Genomic DNA, 12,827 nt, shown 5'->3' with positions numbered 1-12,827 from the left:
CACAATTTACTTAACCCAGAATGCTAAGTTATAGTTAAAGCACCATTGCACGTGCGTACGGAAAATACAACACAAGGGAGTGTGTCGAGAGGCTAATACAGCACAAGGTGAAATTTCTTACACACAAGTATAGGTGGTGCTTTAAATGGTATATTGTACTTCCTGGTCAATTGGCTTGGAGCGATTTTCTCTAGTACTCAAATCATTGTGATTTTCGGTGATCAGGATATCAGTAAGAATTTATACAATCTATTTCGAACGAACAAATAGGATTAGTTTGGCTAGTTTTAGTGATTTACAATGTCACACACATGATCAATCGTGCTGTCTTAAGTGGCTGTGTCTAAATAGCTTCATTATCAGATGATCAGTAAGTGTTTATACAATCTCTTTCTAGCTGTAAAACAAGTCGTAGGATTATTTTGGCTGGTTTTAGCAATTTACAGTGTCAAACATGTGGGGTTGTTTTTGTAACAATTCTCCATATAACTGTATTGCAAGGGTAGTCACTTCCATACTGCCAATTGATACACTTGCAACTGGGATCAAGTATTTTGATCATCAAAATTTTGTCTTGATCACTTGATTTCACCTATAAAAGAGCCTTGATTCTTGATCATCTACTGTAAAATACTAGTAAATTTTCATGCTTGCTAAGTTAGCTTTCAAAGGTGCTTGATCATCACTTTTGTGGACATTTTGATTGCTTGATTCATTGTACAAAAGCCCCTTGATCACTTGATTGAATCTTGATCCTGGTTGTAAGTGTTTCAACAGACAGTACTGAAGTAACTACCCTTTGTATTGTATTTCCCAATTAGCTGCATAATTGTTCTGTATGACTTACAGTACAGTTATGCAGCTAATAAGTACTGTATGAACAATACACTACGTGGCATTGCTTTGATCCTCCCACGCAAAGTAAAATATGTAAGGATATAAAACAGTGTTTATTACCATGCTAAAAATTAGTACTCTATAGATATGGTATTAAATATTTGCCCTTTTGGTGTTGAATGGTATCGGCTATCAAGCCATATTAATGTTCACTCGCACCTATTGTCATTATCATAATTGCAACTTAGGGCATTCATGTTGGACATTATTCCAGCACAAAAGGTGCAGAATTTGCTTTATAAAAAAAAAATTGAGTAACCATATCCTATCCCATTTGCTTGAAATACTCTAATATAACAGTCACTGCAAAAATAAATAACCTTATAGAACAATCATGCATTGCTAACTTGGAAGGTATTTACAGTAGTACAAATGAATACAAGCAGTATATACAGTATAGCAATGAACAAGAAATTTATAAGGAAATTATTGGCACTGGTGAAATTCACCACTGATTGGTTGGATTCTGGTAATGTGGTCTGTTTTACCTTCTGAGCATTAGAGATGATTAGGTTAGTGTTATAACGATCAATACCGTCCTGGATGGCTTTGAACACTGTTTTGTCCTCTGTCTCTATCACTTGTGACACTGTTGTACAGTTGGTACCCAACTCTGCAAGCATTTTGATCACTTGTGGTTGGAGATCATCCGTAGCTTCTCCAGTATCAGGATCCACAACACACTATGTACACGAACAACACTACTAGCCTCTTACTGGTCAAACACGTCTTCACCTTCAGTGTCAGTAGACATGTCAGGAATTTCCTCTTATCTCCTATCAACATCACATTACTCAAGAAGGGAACTTCAGTCTTGATACAGTTCTCAATGTACACTGGAGGAACATTCTCTCCACCAGCTGTTATGATCAGCTCTACACACAACACACACTACACAAATCCATCACACATTTACCAGTTACCTTTGATACGACCAGTGATATAAAGGAACCCATCCTGTTCAGGTTGAAATAGTTTAAATGCACATGTGTATTACAAATCTCACTCTGTCTATGTGACCGATATCCCCCGAGTGCAGCCATCCTTCATCATCAATACTTTCCTTTGTCTTCTCTTCCATACGAAGGTAGCCCATGAAAATATGTCTACCACGGAACAATATCTGCACACAACATTTTAACATATACAATAAATATCACTCTGTTCTCTACCTCTCCATCTCCATGCTCATCAGGCTTATCGATTTTTGTCTCAGCTCCACTCATAGATTTACCACATGACCCAGTTCTCCAATGGGTAGCAGAGTGTAAGCTCAGTGTTTGTGGTCCAGTACACTCGCTCATTCCATACAACTCCAGTACAGGCATGTTGACACTCATGAAAAATTCGAGTGTCTCCTGATGTATTGGAGCTGCTCCAACTGTCATCCTCCGGCACTCACTAAGTCCTAAACCATCCTGGACCTTATTGAACACTAGCATGTTTGCAAAGGTCCATCCCCATGGAACTGGTTGCCTTAATAATAAATTAGTTCAGTAACTTTATCAACAGTATTTTACTTACCCTTTTTGTATGTTTTGATTTCCACGTAGACCAATTCCCTTTCCCCACGCTGAAACTTTTGCTTTAAACCCAGTAAGAGTGCGACCAATTTCCTCCATTTTTTCTTTCATTTTCTCCCACACACTAAGAAACATACCATCAGTACAACTTAGTACACTAGACATAAAGTTTCATACCGTGGTACTCCAAAGAAGTATGTAGGTCTAACTTCTTTTAAGGTCACAACTAGAGATCCCTAGGTATGCATACACCTTAAGAATATGTGTGATAATATTTTCCAACTTTTAGAGCATCTGGCTGAGCAAAGTACACTGTACCTCCAACTGGGACAACTAAGAACATGTCCGTTACCTACAACAAACTTAAAAATCAGATGGAGTTTTGTACAGTCACTACCGTTCCAGCAATGTGAGAAAGTGGTAGATAACTGACTACTCTCTCATGGCCAAACTGCCATTGATCCCTTCCAAAGGTGTCAAGCACAGCTTCAGCAACCCATGTTAACTGTGAAACATAATATTACATGCTGTTGTTACAAATGGCCCAGCTCACGTTGTCATGACTTGACATAACTCCTTTAGGATTTCCAGTAGTTCCTGACTACAAGAGAGTTATCATATGGTACTCTAAATCATTAGAATACAACTCACAGTGTATACCAACATGGCACACTGGTTTGGTTCCTGCTTGCTGATGATGTCATCAATCACAGAATCTTCCATATCCTTGCCAACCTCGAGAAACTTTTCCCACTACAGGGAGACACACAACTACTCAATCACACACTATTACTAACCTATAGGCTATCATTGTACACACAACAATACAACATCATACAGTGTAGGTATCAGGATAGTCCTTGTTGAGTTCTCCCTTGTACTGAACTATGGCCTTCAAGTGAGGGAGCTTGTCACGAATCTATTATGGTGCACACAAATAAAAGGCAGGTCAAAACTTCAAAATATACCTCAAGAATTTTTTCAAGTTGCTTCTGATTTTCCACCACTACTATATTAGCCTTGCAGTTCTCCAGAATGTAGTGACAGGCCTCTGGACTGTTAGCGGTGTACATACCAGTTGACAGTCCCCTAATGATAGTGAACACATTAGTAGTTAATTGTTAGTGATGTACCGATACCGATACTAGTATCGGTATCGGCCCTATTTTGGCAGTATCAGACTTGTATCGGTAAAGCTATAAATGCCCGATACCAACCGATACTTTGAATGACGTCATTTAATTACTTATCAAGATGGCGGCATACATAGCACATCAAGGGGGTGTCACGTAGGTACGCACTGTAGGTAGATCTGCGACCGCGGTCAAAGTCTTGATCGGCCGAAATTTTGCTTTGACCTGTGACTAAGAGCCTTTTTCAACCTTTGACCGGTGATTTAGCGACGATATTTCAGCACTTTTCGATTGTGGGTTGGAAGCTTTTACCCTTGACCGTTGAATTGGCACAATTTTGGTGGCTTTGACCTTTGACTTAGACTTTGACCGTGGTCGCAGATCTACCTACAGTGAGTGCCTGTGTGTCACCCCCTTGCGCATTGAACGGAGTTGAGCAAAAGCTGATATAAGCCATGAATTCCTTAAAAGAAGCCAGCTGCTAGCATTATTAGTACAGTGGAAACTGAAGTAAGCCATGAAATAAGATTCATTGAAGCCATAAACTATTATCTTGCATAATTGATAGCCACAAAACCAGCAAACTGCAGTTAATGAGAGTAGCAAATGAGTTTAGTAAGCTAAATCACTAGCTGTTTCTTGTGAGAAATGCCTGTGGGGCAAAGTATTGGTATCGGCCATTTCTGGCCTCAAATGTATCGGATTGGTAGTGAAAAAGTGGTATCAGTGCATCACTATTAATTGTTACAGAAGACAACCAATTTTTGTATGACAAATCTGCCAGCCTACCTAATTCACTCAAATGGTGCATACGTCCTAAACATCCACACTCACTCACTCACACACATGCAAACATGTGCAGATAACATGTCAATGCGGGGTATCAAATGTGACTGGATCTGCGAAAAAGGGGTGTGAATATGGTACTACCCTGAAATTTGGTCCCATTATACCCCTAACATAGCACCAAGAGTTCATACTGTATATACTGAGGAGAGTATTCTACTCTCATATACCCCTGTAGAAGGGCGTATTGTGAAGTTATGACATAACACTTTTGTATAATTAATGATGTCATTAGTTGAACATGGTATCGATTGGACACGTGCCTAACAATTTCACTAGCAACCAAATTAACTCTAGCTCTAAGTGTTTCTCACCAAACTGCAATCATTCCTTCATGGGTTAAGACTAGGCTATTCGCGGATACAGCTATCCTGAGCATCATGAGTGTGAAATATTGCTAACAATTCTTGCACTTTTATGGCTGCCCATGTCACAAACCACATCTTGTCGTTACGTCATAACTTCATGATATGCCCTTCTACAGGGGTATATGAGAGTAGGATACTCTCCTCAGTATATATATATTATGAGCTCTTGATAGCACTAATGCGTGGTGTAATTTGAAAGTGATAGGATAAAAAACGTGAGGAGTTATGATTAGTCAAAGTTGGGAATTTGAAAAGGTAATTTGACCCCTTTCACAGATCCAGTCACAAATCAAGAATGCATGTACCCAGAAATGGGGCCAAGTACATAAAAGTATTTAAGTAAAGTACAAATACTTTTGAATTTTCCAAGTACAAGTATTCCAGCAGTAATCAAGAGAGTAACTAATTCACTGTAGCAAAATATATACTGTATTCAATGTATTATAGAATGTAAGTGTGCCTAGGGGGGGTTGGTACTTTCAGGGTTTGGTCAACCATTCTCCCTCTTAAACTCTTTAAATGCACTGACGTAAACAGCAGCATTGTTTCTGTTTGCCAGAATGCTATGACATCATTAATCGTGGCTACATGACACATAGTATGATAGTAAGGTTGGGGAAGGCACTAGAAGAATTGCAAGAAGTTGTAAACTGCACCTTCATACGATTTTGTTAGTCTCGTTGTACTCCTACTGTGTACAAACTACGTACAACGTTTGCAGTACTTACAAGTACTTTGCAAGGTACTGAGTGTAAGTACAAGTACACCGTATATTGGGGAAATTAAGAAAGTATTCAAGTAAAGTACAAGTACTATCAAGTCTGTACTTAAGTGTACTTAAGTATAAGTACTCATGTACTTGGCCCTATGTCTGCATGTAGCACATGCATGTAGTCTTTTAGTAGCATAGATGGTCCTGAATTAAGCATAACTGCAGGTTGCATGCACTTGACGTAGTTACGTATGCATACCCTACACCAGCGTTGAAACCGGGTCGGGTCATCCGGGTCACATTTTCTCTGGGTCATCTGGGTCTGACCCGGTTTACAAATTATCCGGGTCTGACCCAGATTGGATCACGTGAGAAACGAAATTGGTCGTTTGACGACGTGGAAACTTATAAATGCTATCGCGTAGCTCTTTCGTGAGTCACGTCCACTTATCGCGTTACAAACATACGCTCAGCCACGCCCATTTATTAGTAAGTGCAGTGTGTAGCACGAAAACTGAGGGTATCTATGGTGAGGGGTAGCTATTGTTAGTAGGTGATGATTTTTATTTCAACCTACAGCTAGGGCTGAAGTTGCAATTCTACAAGTCTGGATCCGCCCCTGTTTACTCAACACGAATCGAATGCTCGAAACATAGCTCTTATTGCTCGCCTCAGCTTTAATTAATCCGGGTCACATCCGGGTCAGTGGGTCATCCGGGTCAGCAGTAGTGACCCGGTTTCAACGCTGCCCTACACATGTGTTCATACCCAGCAAACACTGCTCCCATACTGGATGCAAACCACTCCACAGAGTTGAAGCCCAGAATACCAACTGAATGATAAGGCTCCAGTCCAAGCTGCAGAACAATACATACACACATGCTACATGTGATAATATAGTACCTTTAGAAAGGACTTTGCAGTATTGTAGATAAGCTTCAGATATTGTGTATATGTCAAACTCTGCCATGGATCTTCCTTGTTATTCTTCCAACATAACGCTTTTCCATCTGGTATCTTATCGACTGTCCTCTTCATAAATTGTGGGATGGTTATCGGCTCCAGAGCCCTAATACCAGACTCTCCTACTGTAATATCCACAGTGTCAGTGGGATCTAGACAATACATCTTCTTAGACTTTTTAGTTACCATCGGCTCTTCTTCTTTTGTATCTGAAACTTCTTCCTCCTTTGCTTCATCACTTTTTGTTGGTTTGTCTTCATCCTTTGTATCAGCTTTGGTTGTTAACTCAACTTGTTCAGGCTTTGCTGTGACCTCCTCTTCTTCATCTTTTGTTTCCTTGTGTTCTTTGCTTGTGTCCAACACTGCTGGCTCTTCGTCTTTCTTGTTGTCAGCCTCAAGTGTTGCTGGCTTGTCTTGTTTAGATGCTTCAGTTGTGGCGTCACCTTCACTATTCTTTTCTGACTCTGGTACAGTGGCCGTCTGATCGGTAGCTTTCTCTTCTGCTGATGACTGCTGTTCTTCCTCAGCAGTGGTCGTCTGTTCTGCAGTTTGCTCTTCTGTTGACGACTGCTGTTTTCCTGTGGTTTCCAGTGTTATTTCATTAGAATCCGACATGCTTCAAACTGAAAACACAATACACTCTTATCACTAACAAGTCATACGACTACATTGTTATAATTATTATAAACTCTTGTGATTATGATTATCATACAGTACGATAGTAACTGTATAGTAGGGACCACAAAGGAGTAGGCGTGGCCCACAAAATAATATCACCCAAAACCAGCTTCGATTTTCCCTTACGACGATGAGGCAGTATTGGTGAGGTAAAACTAAGCCCAAACAAGCTGTCAGATCGACCCGAAACGCTTTCAACAAGTTGCTACGGAATTTAAAAAAAAAATAATTCAACGGAATTTTCTACTGACTGAGTAACTGACTGACTGACTGATGCCTTTAGACAAGCGTAACTCGATAACGGCTAAGGCTACGGGCTTGATTTTTTCACTGTTCGACGTCGCTTCGGCCCGACAGGTGCCTTTTGGCATACCGCAGTACGTGCAATGAATTCTTCATGGACTTACCAGTGTCCTCCTTTGTGTCCCATTCATCTTTGCTGACAGGGAAAGGTGTTGATTTGGCGCGAGCACGTGATGGCCGGAAATCATCCGTATTTTTCATCGTGGCTATTTCGATTGCAGAGGTGCTTTTCAAACAGTTCTTGATTCATACTGCTGTGTAACGGGTTGAACATAGCCTACAGTGAAGCGTAATGGATACTTTACTTTTCAGACGATAATTAATACTAGTGGTACCCGCGCAAAATGCGCGTGATACTAAGACAATTGTTATGTCCTATTGTGTGAATTTGTACATTACTAATGATCAAGGGTAATCACATCATTACATACCAACAAAGACATGATTACGCTAGCTACTGATGTACATGCATAATTTCCTCAATTATGTGTGGTAGTAACATCTAGTTATAATGTTGGTGGAGTTAGGGAATTTCTGCACATCTGTGCAGTACTCATGCAGAACACAGTTCTCATGAAGGTGGTGTATCAAGATGTGTCCCAATACAACCATGCACATACATGAAAAAGATTAGTTTTGAGCAGCAGGGATGTACTCAACTTCATTTTGATGATGTTGCATGAACTAACATAAAGTGTATGAGTGTGGTATGAGGATCAGTTTACCAATAGTTGATGCATCACCACAATGAGCTATGTTCTAATTCAACTTGCTTTTGTCGCATACATTTTGTATATTTATGTAGTCAATTTGAGTAACTGAATTGTAACACCATTTCTACATCATAGTCATGGTATTGTGATGTTTACTTATTGCATGACCAAATGTGTATGCAGTACAGTATTGAGTATGGGTATTCAAGTTTATCAGCTGTACTGAGCAAGGTCAACACAACCATGTGGATTTGGATAGAGAAGAGTTGTATTTTGTTGCTTTCCGAATCAAGGTGCATTACCAAGATGAATCCTTCATATGAAGAGTGGTTAATCTAGAGAGATTGACTGATTGAAAATTGATTGTTCGTAGAGAGGTTGTGTGTGTTCTATTAGGGTAGATATCGCGATTAGGGTAGTTCAAGGGAGATAAAGTAATAGAGCTTCTAGAAGTTTCAGCTCTCCCTGTGGAGTTACCAAGGAATGAAAATGTGTCTGTGTCTCCCTGCACATTGAAGACTGCAACAGCAACTTCATGATATGTGACCGGATTTGCAAAAAGGGTCTTCCACACACATCCAATTCTATGAACTCAGAAGACCATAACTCAGTGCTCAAGAAACACATTAACCTGAAACTTTATCCATCCACTAAGCTATGTTGATGCTGACTTTAGACTAAATTTCAAGTCAATAGCCTTTTCCACTCAAAAGTTATGAGTCATCAAAGTTGATAAATCGGATGTGTGCAGAAGACCCCTTTTCGCAAATATGGTCACATATTGTCCACGATTCGTAGCCTGGTAAGGTAGATGTATGTTCAATTAGAGTAATCTTCCGTTCTTCCTCTGAATCTTCCTGTTAGGCAGCCTGATTGGAGTGATCATAGCTCGTTAAATTGCCACACCCATTACGACTGTTTCCTTCTCCCTTGCAGTGGTGTTGCTGGTAATCCTCCTTTATAAATCTATCTGTAGTCACTGATCTGCTTGTATTCGTGTCGCAGTCGGCAAATACTTCATCCAGTGCTAGTGGACAGCACAGCAGGGTGCAGAGTGTGTATTCCCGGTGAGTCTTCCCTCTGTAGACTGTCAAGTAGCCCGATCATAGCTCATAGACTTGCCACACCCACTACGAAACTCTCCTTTTATACTGGTGGGTGTGATACAAAAAATTTTTTATTAGTGGCCGGATGATAGCGTACACACCAGATCACATGATCAAATTCGCTGATGTGATTGGTTAAATCATGAAAAAGTGATTGATCCTATTTCATTGTAAGCTTTTAGACCAATACGTCATCTGATTTTCTATTGGCAACGCGTGTATACCGGAACGCCGTACACGCGTATCGTAAACTTATAATGGCCATTGACAGTGATAAGTATCTCGCAACCAAGGTTAGCACGTAATGACAGACACGAAAACCACCTTATGACACATTGTTTTGGATGGGTAGTTGGTCTAGCGAGTTTGAAGCTAATCGGGGGAAAAACCAGGGAGGAGTTTTTGTTTAAAAATTTTACTGCCTCGATTTTCCGTTTCTAGTTCTGTCGTCCACAGGGGGAGAGAAACGTCTGGTGTAAGCTGGGATGGGGAAGACTGGTAACACGATAAAGGTCTCCAGAAAGTTTTGGACACATTCGTGTCTTCCTCGGGTAGCTATGGTGGTTTAAAGGATATTTCCCGTAGTTTAACGAATCGCCACCAATCCCGGATCAAAAGATGTGCCTCAAATTTTAGAATTGAATGGTACCGATCCTATTGGAATCCGACCAAGAACGACGGGGCAGTGCCGGAAAAGAATTATAGAATTATTATATAGATGATTGGGGCGCACGGCACAATTTCTTTCTTTTGGAATGCGTGGATTGTAGAGGTGCTTTTCGAACAGTTCTTGGTTCGAAATGCTGTGTAACGGGTTGAACATAGCTGACAAAGAAGCGTAACGGATACTTCACTTTTCAGACGATAATTGATATAGCTGGGGCGCGCGGCGCCTCTTCAGATGCGGTATGCATGGGTTCACCAGTCATAATAAAATTATTTACAAAAAAAGTTAACAAACAAGTACACGAAAAAATTTGGAATTTTCAACTAGAATAGGGACCATAGCACACCGATAAAAAGTACTGAAACAAGTTGGAGTAGTCCATGATATTCAATCACTGAAAACAATAAGAAGTGTTATATCCCTACTGTGCATTTCCGTTATGGTATCTTGAACACAGTAGGGATATAACACTTCTTATTGTTTTACAGTGATTGAATATCATGGACTACTCCAACTTGTTTCAGTACTTTTTATCAGTGTGCTATGGTCCCTACTCTAGTTGAAAATTCCAAATTTTTTCGTGTACTTGTGATTAAAGTACCGGTAAAGGCACAGCCTGTATACCGGATCTGCACACAATAGTATTTATTTATTTATTGATTAGCAAAACCCATCAAGGGTATAACGCTAATGTACAAAAGTACAATTAACCATTATACAAAAGTAAATCTCGAATCAAATAAGTGATTATCTAATAAGGATTTAAAATCATTTACAGAATTTACGTTAACTACAACTGCAGGCAAAGCATTCCAATCATTAATTAACCTATTAAAAATATATTTTGATCGACAGTTTAATCTTGAGTGACATTTGAAAAGAAAAGAAAATTCACCATACAAGAACCACAATATACAAAAATCCTTGCATGAATCATATAGGGTGTTCTACATTACTATAATGTATTGAACAAACCTCTTAAGTACTAAGAAACACTTCGTTTGGAATATCTTGATTGATGATGATACACTTCGTTTGGACATAGATAGTATATACTACGTACCCTATGGTTTGGAATATCTCCACCATTACAGTTTGACCGTTAAGAGTTTAGGAGTTATCCCAATAGTACTTGCTCACACCATCAGACCATAGCGAGGACCATAGATACCGGTACCGTAGCCGGGGAAAGTTACGCGTAGGAAAAGTTTCGCGAATTGCACTAACTTTGTATACTGGCGTAAAAGTTTCGCGATGCTGATTTTGCATACTAATTTATATACAAGCATAGATAATAGAGTACTTAAAAGGGATAGGAAACGCAATAACGTGACGTCACAAAATACGTACACTTCTATTGGAATTTCGTGTATTACGTCACGAACATACTCGTTACGCTTGCTGCGCTTGTATCAAAGAGAAACAAATTGTTGTAACGACAGAATTTTGTAACCAACGACTGTGAAACTTCGCTACAGTGAACTCAAATAAGTAATCGAGGGAAATAGGATGGTACCAACCCTCAAGGAAGTTATACGCAAAATTAAAGGAGATTGAAAGTGAAAAAAACGGCCCAAAAATTACTTTAAACCACTTTATTTTCTTCGTAAATATATTCTATCCTTTTAACTGTGATAAACCTATTCCTTACCATTTAACAGAGGGAACCAGAGGAAATATCGGAGCAAAACAGGAACTGTTGCTTGAAGAAACGACTAAGTATCTTCCATTTTTAACCAAAAGTTTAAACCACCTTGCAGTACAACGCAACGGTAAAAGACTGTGTTGGTGACACGCCTAGTTTACCACAAAATTCGAAAGTGGAACCGGCTATAAAAGAAGCGGTATGGACGAGGCATGAAGGTACTATGAGCGAAAGTGTGACAGCGTGTAACAACCACGGTTAATGCGATACGCTTTGTTACAAAATCTACGGTCTGAATTCTCTCGCCAAAATCTCTCACATAGGCCTAAATACTTGCTGTAGTCTGTTGGATTACTATTTACGCTGCTTAGAACACTAATTCTCATGCTTGAGCACAAAACTGTCTTGTCCTATCAAGTCACGCGTAACGGAAATCAAACCGGAAATTGCTTGCGTTTCCTATCCCTTTACTCTATTATCTATGATACAAGCATGTAGAAGTTACGTAAAAGTTCCGCGATAGCTATTACAATCGCGAAATTTTCAAATTTTCGCGAAATTTCTATATCACGTGATTATCATGATTATCTTATTACAAATTTAACCGCAGGTTAACTTGAGGCGACGACGCCTGCTTGTTCCGTACGGATTAGCGGGCGCCCTTGTATAGCATTTAAATAACTCCAGCACGTGATTGAAAAAGCAGCTAATGGAAATAAGCGGGACACTTTACCCGCTTCTGTAAGAGCCATATCAGAGTGACAGCTTGCATTTTTGCCCTCCCCGATCCCTCCCTATTCCTTCTGATACCTCCACTAACAGAGCAAGCGTTTTACAGGCTTGCCATTGTGGGAGTTGAACTCTGTTTCATGCTCCCACAGTCCCTGCAGTTTGGTCAGTAGTCTGTAGGGCTTTCTTCTTAAGGCCCCTGTCCGGGGGTTTTGCTGTGTGTATGCTGGCGGTCCATGCGGTGTTTTTGTAGGTCTGTGTAGGCTCTGTAGGTTTAGCTGCTTTTTGTCTTTTATAAATTAAATTAGCCGGTTTAACTTCTAGCTAGAGATCGGGGAGGATGGGAGTGCCATTAGGGCCGGAATGAAAAAAAATAAATAAAATAACTAAATAAAAAAGTTTGTAGAAGTGTTAGTGTGACAATGGGGTGCGCCGTGTAGGCTTGTTAGTTCACTCAAGGAAGGGATCTGGGGGAGGTGCCTGTTGCCTCCAGCTTGCAGTACAGTGGGGTGTGGCACCCCCCACGGATGGAGGGTAGGAAACA

General features: G+C 40.0%; 1 protein-coding gene across 1 annotated transcript in view; it reads right to left on the bottom strand.

Annotated features, from left to right (window-relative positions):
- LOC136237902 (long-chain-fatty-acid--CoA ligase ACSBG2-like) overlaps positions 1-11,109 on the bottom strand; it is a 12,656-nt gene extending 1,547 nt beyond the window's left edge. The window contains exons 1-16 of the mRNA XM_066028154.1: positions 10,885-11,109; positions 6,383-7,065; positions 6,248-6,336; positions 3,389-3,509; positions 3,259-3,339; positions 3,072-3,173; positions 2,974-3,021; positions 2,818-2,925; positions 2,704-2,772; positions 2,598-2,656; positions 2,422-2,544; positions 2,070-2,373; positions 1,904-2,020; positions 1,821-1,854; positions 1,633-1,772; positions 1,386-1,580 (exon numbers count right to left, since the gene is read on the bottom strand). Of these exons, the coding sequence (XP_065884226.1) occupies positions 1,386-1,580; positions 1,633-1,772; positions 1,821-1,854; positions 1,904-2,020; positions 2,070-2,373; positions 2,422-2,544; positions 2,598-2,656; positions 2,704-2,772; positions 2,818-2,925; positions 2,974-3,021; positions 3,072-3,173; positions 3,259-3,339; positions 3,389-3,509; positions 6,248-6,336; positions 6,383-7,057 (2,265 nt within the window). The 5' untranslated portion in view covers positions 7,058-7,065; positions 10,885-11,109. The remainder of the gene's footprint in view (positions 1-1,385; positions 1,581-1,632; positions 1,773-1,820; positions 1,855-1,903; positions 2,021-2,069; positions 2,374-2,421; positions 2,545-2,597; positions 2,657-2,703; positions 2,773-2,817; positions 2,926-2,973; positions 3,022-3,071; positions 3,174-3,258; positions 3,340-3,388; positions 3,510-6,247; positions 6,337-6,382; positions 7,066-10,884) is intronic.
- Positions 11,110-12,827: the final 1,718 nt, after the last annotated feature.

The sequence above is a fragment of the Dysidea avara genome, chromosome 11 (assembly GCF_963678975.1).
Source record: "Dysidea avara chromosome 11, odDysAvar1.4, whole genome shotgun sequence".
Classification (NCBI taxonomy): domain Eukaryota; kingdom Metazoa; phylum Porifera; class Demospongiae; order Dictyoceratida; family Dysideidae; genus Dysidea; species Dysidea avara.
The sequence above is the reverse complement of the archived record's forward strand: the minus strand, read 5'-3'. Positions and strand labels throughout refer to the sequence as shown.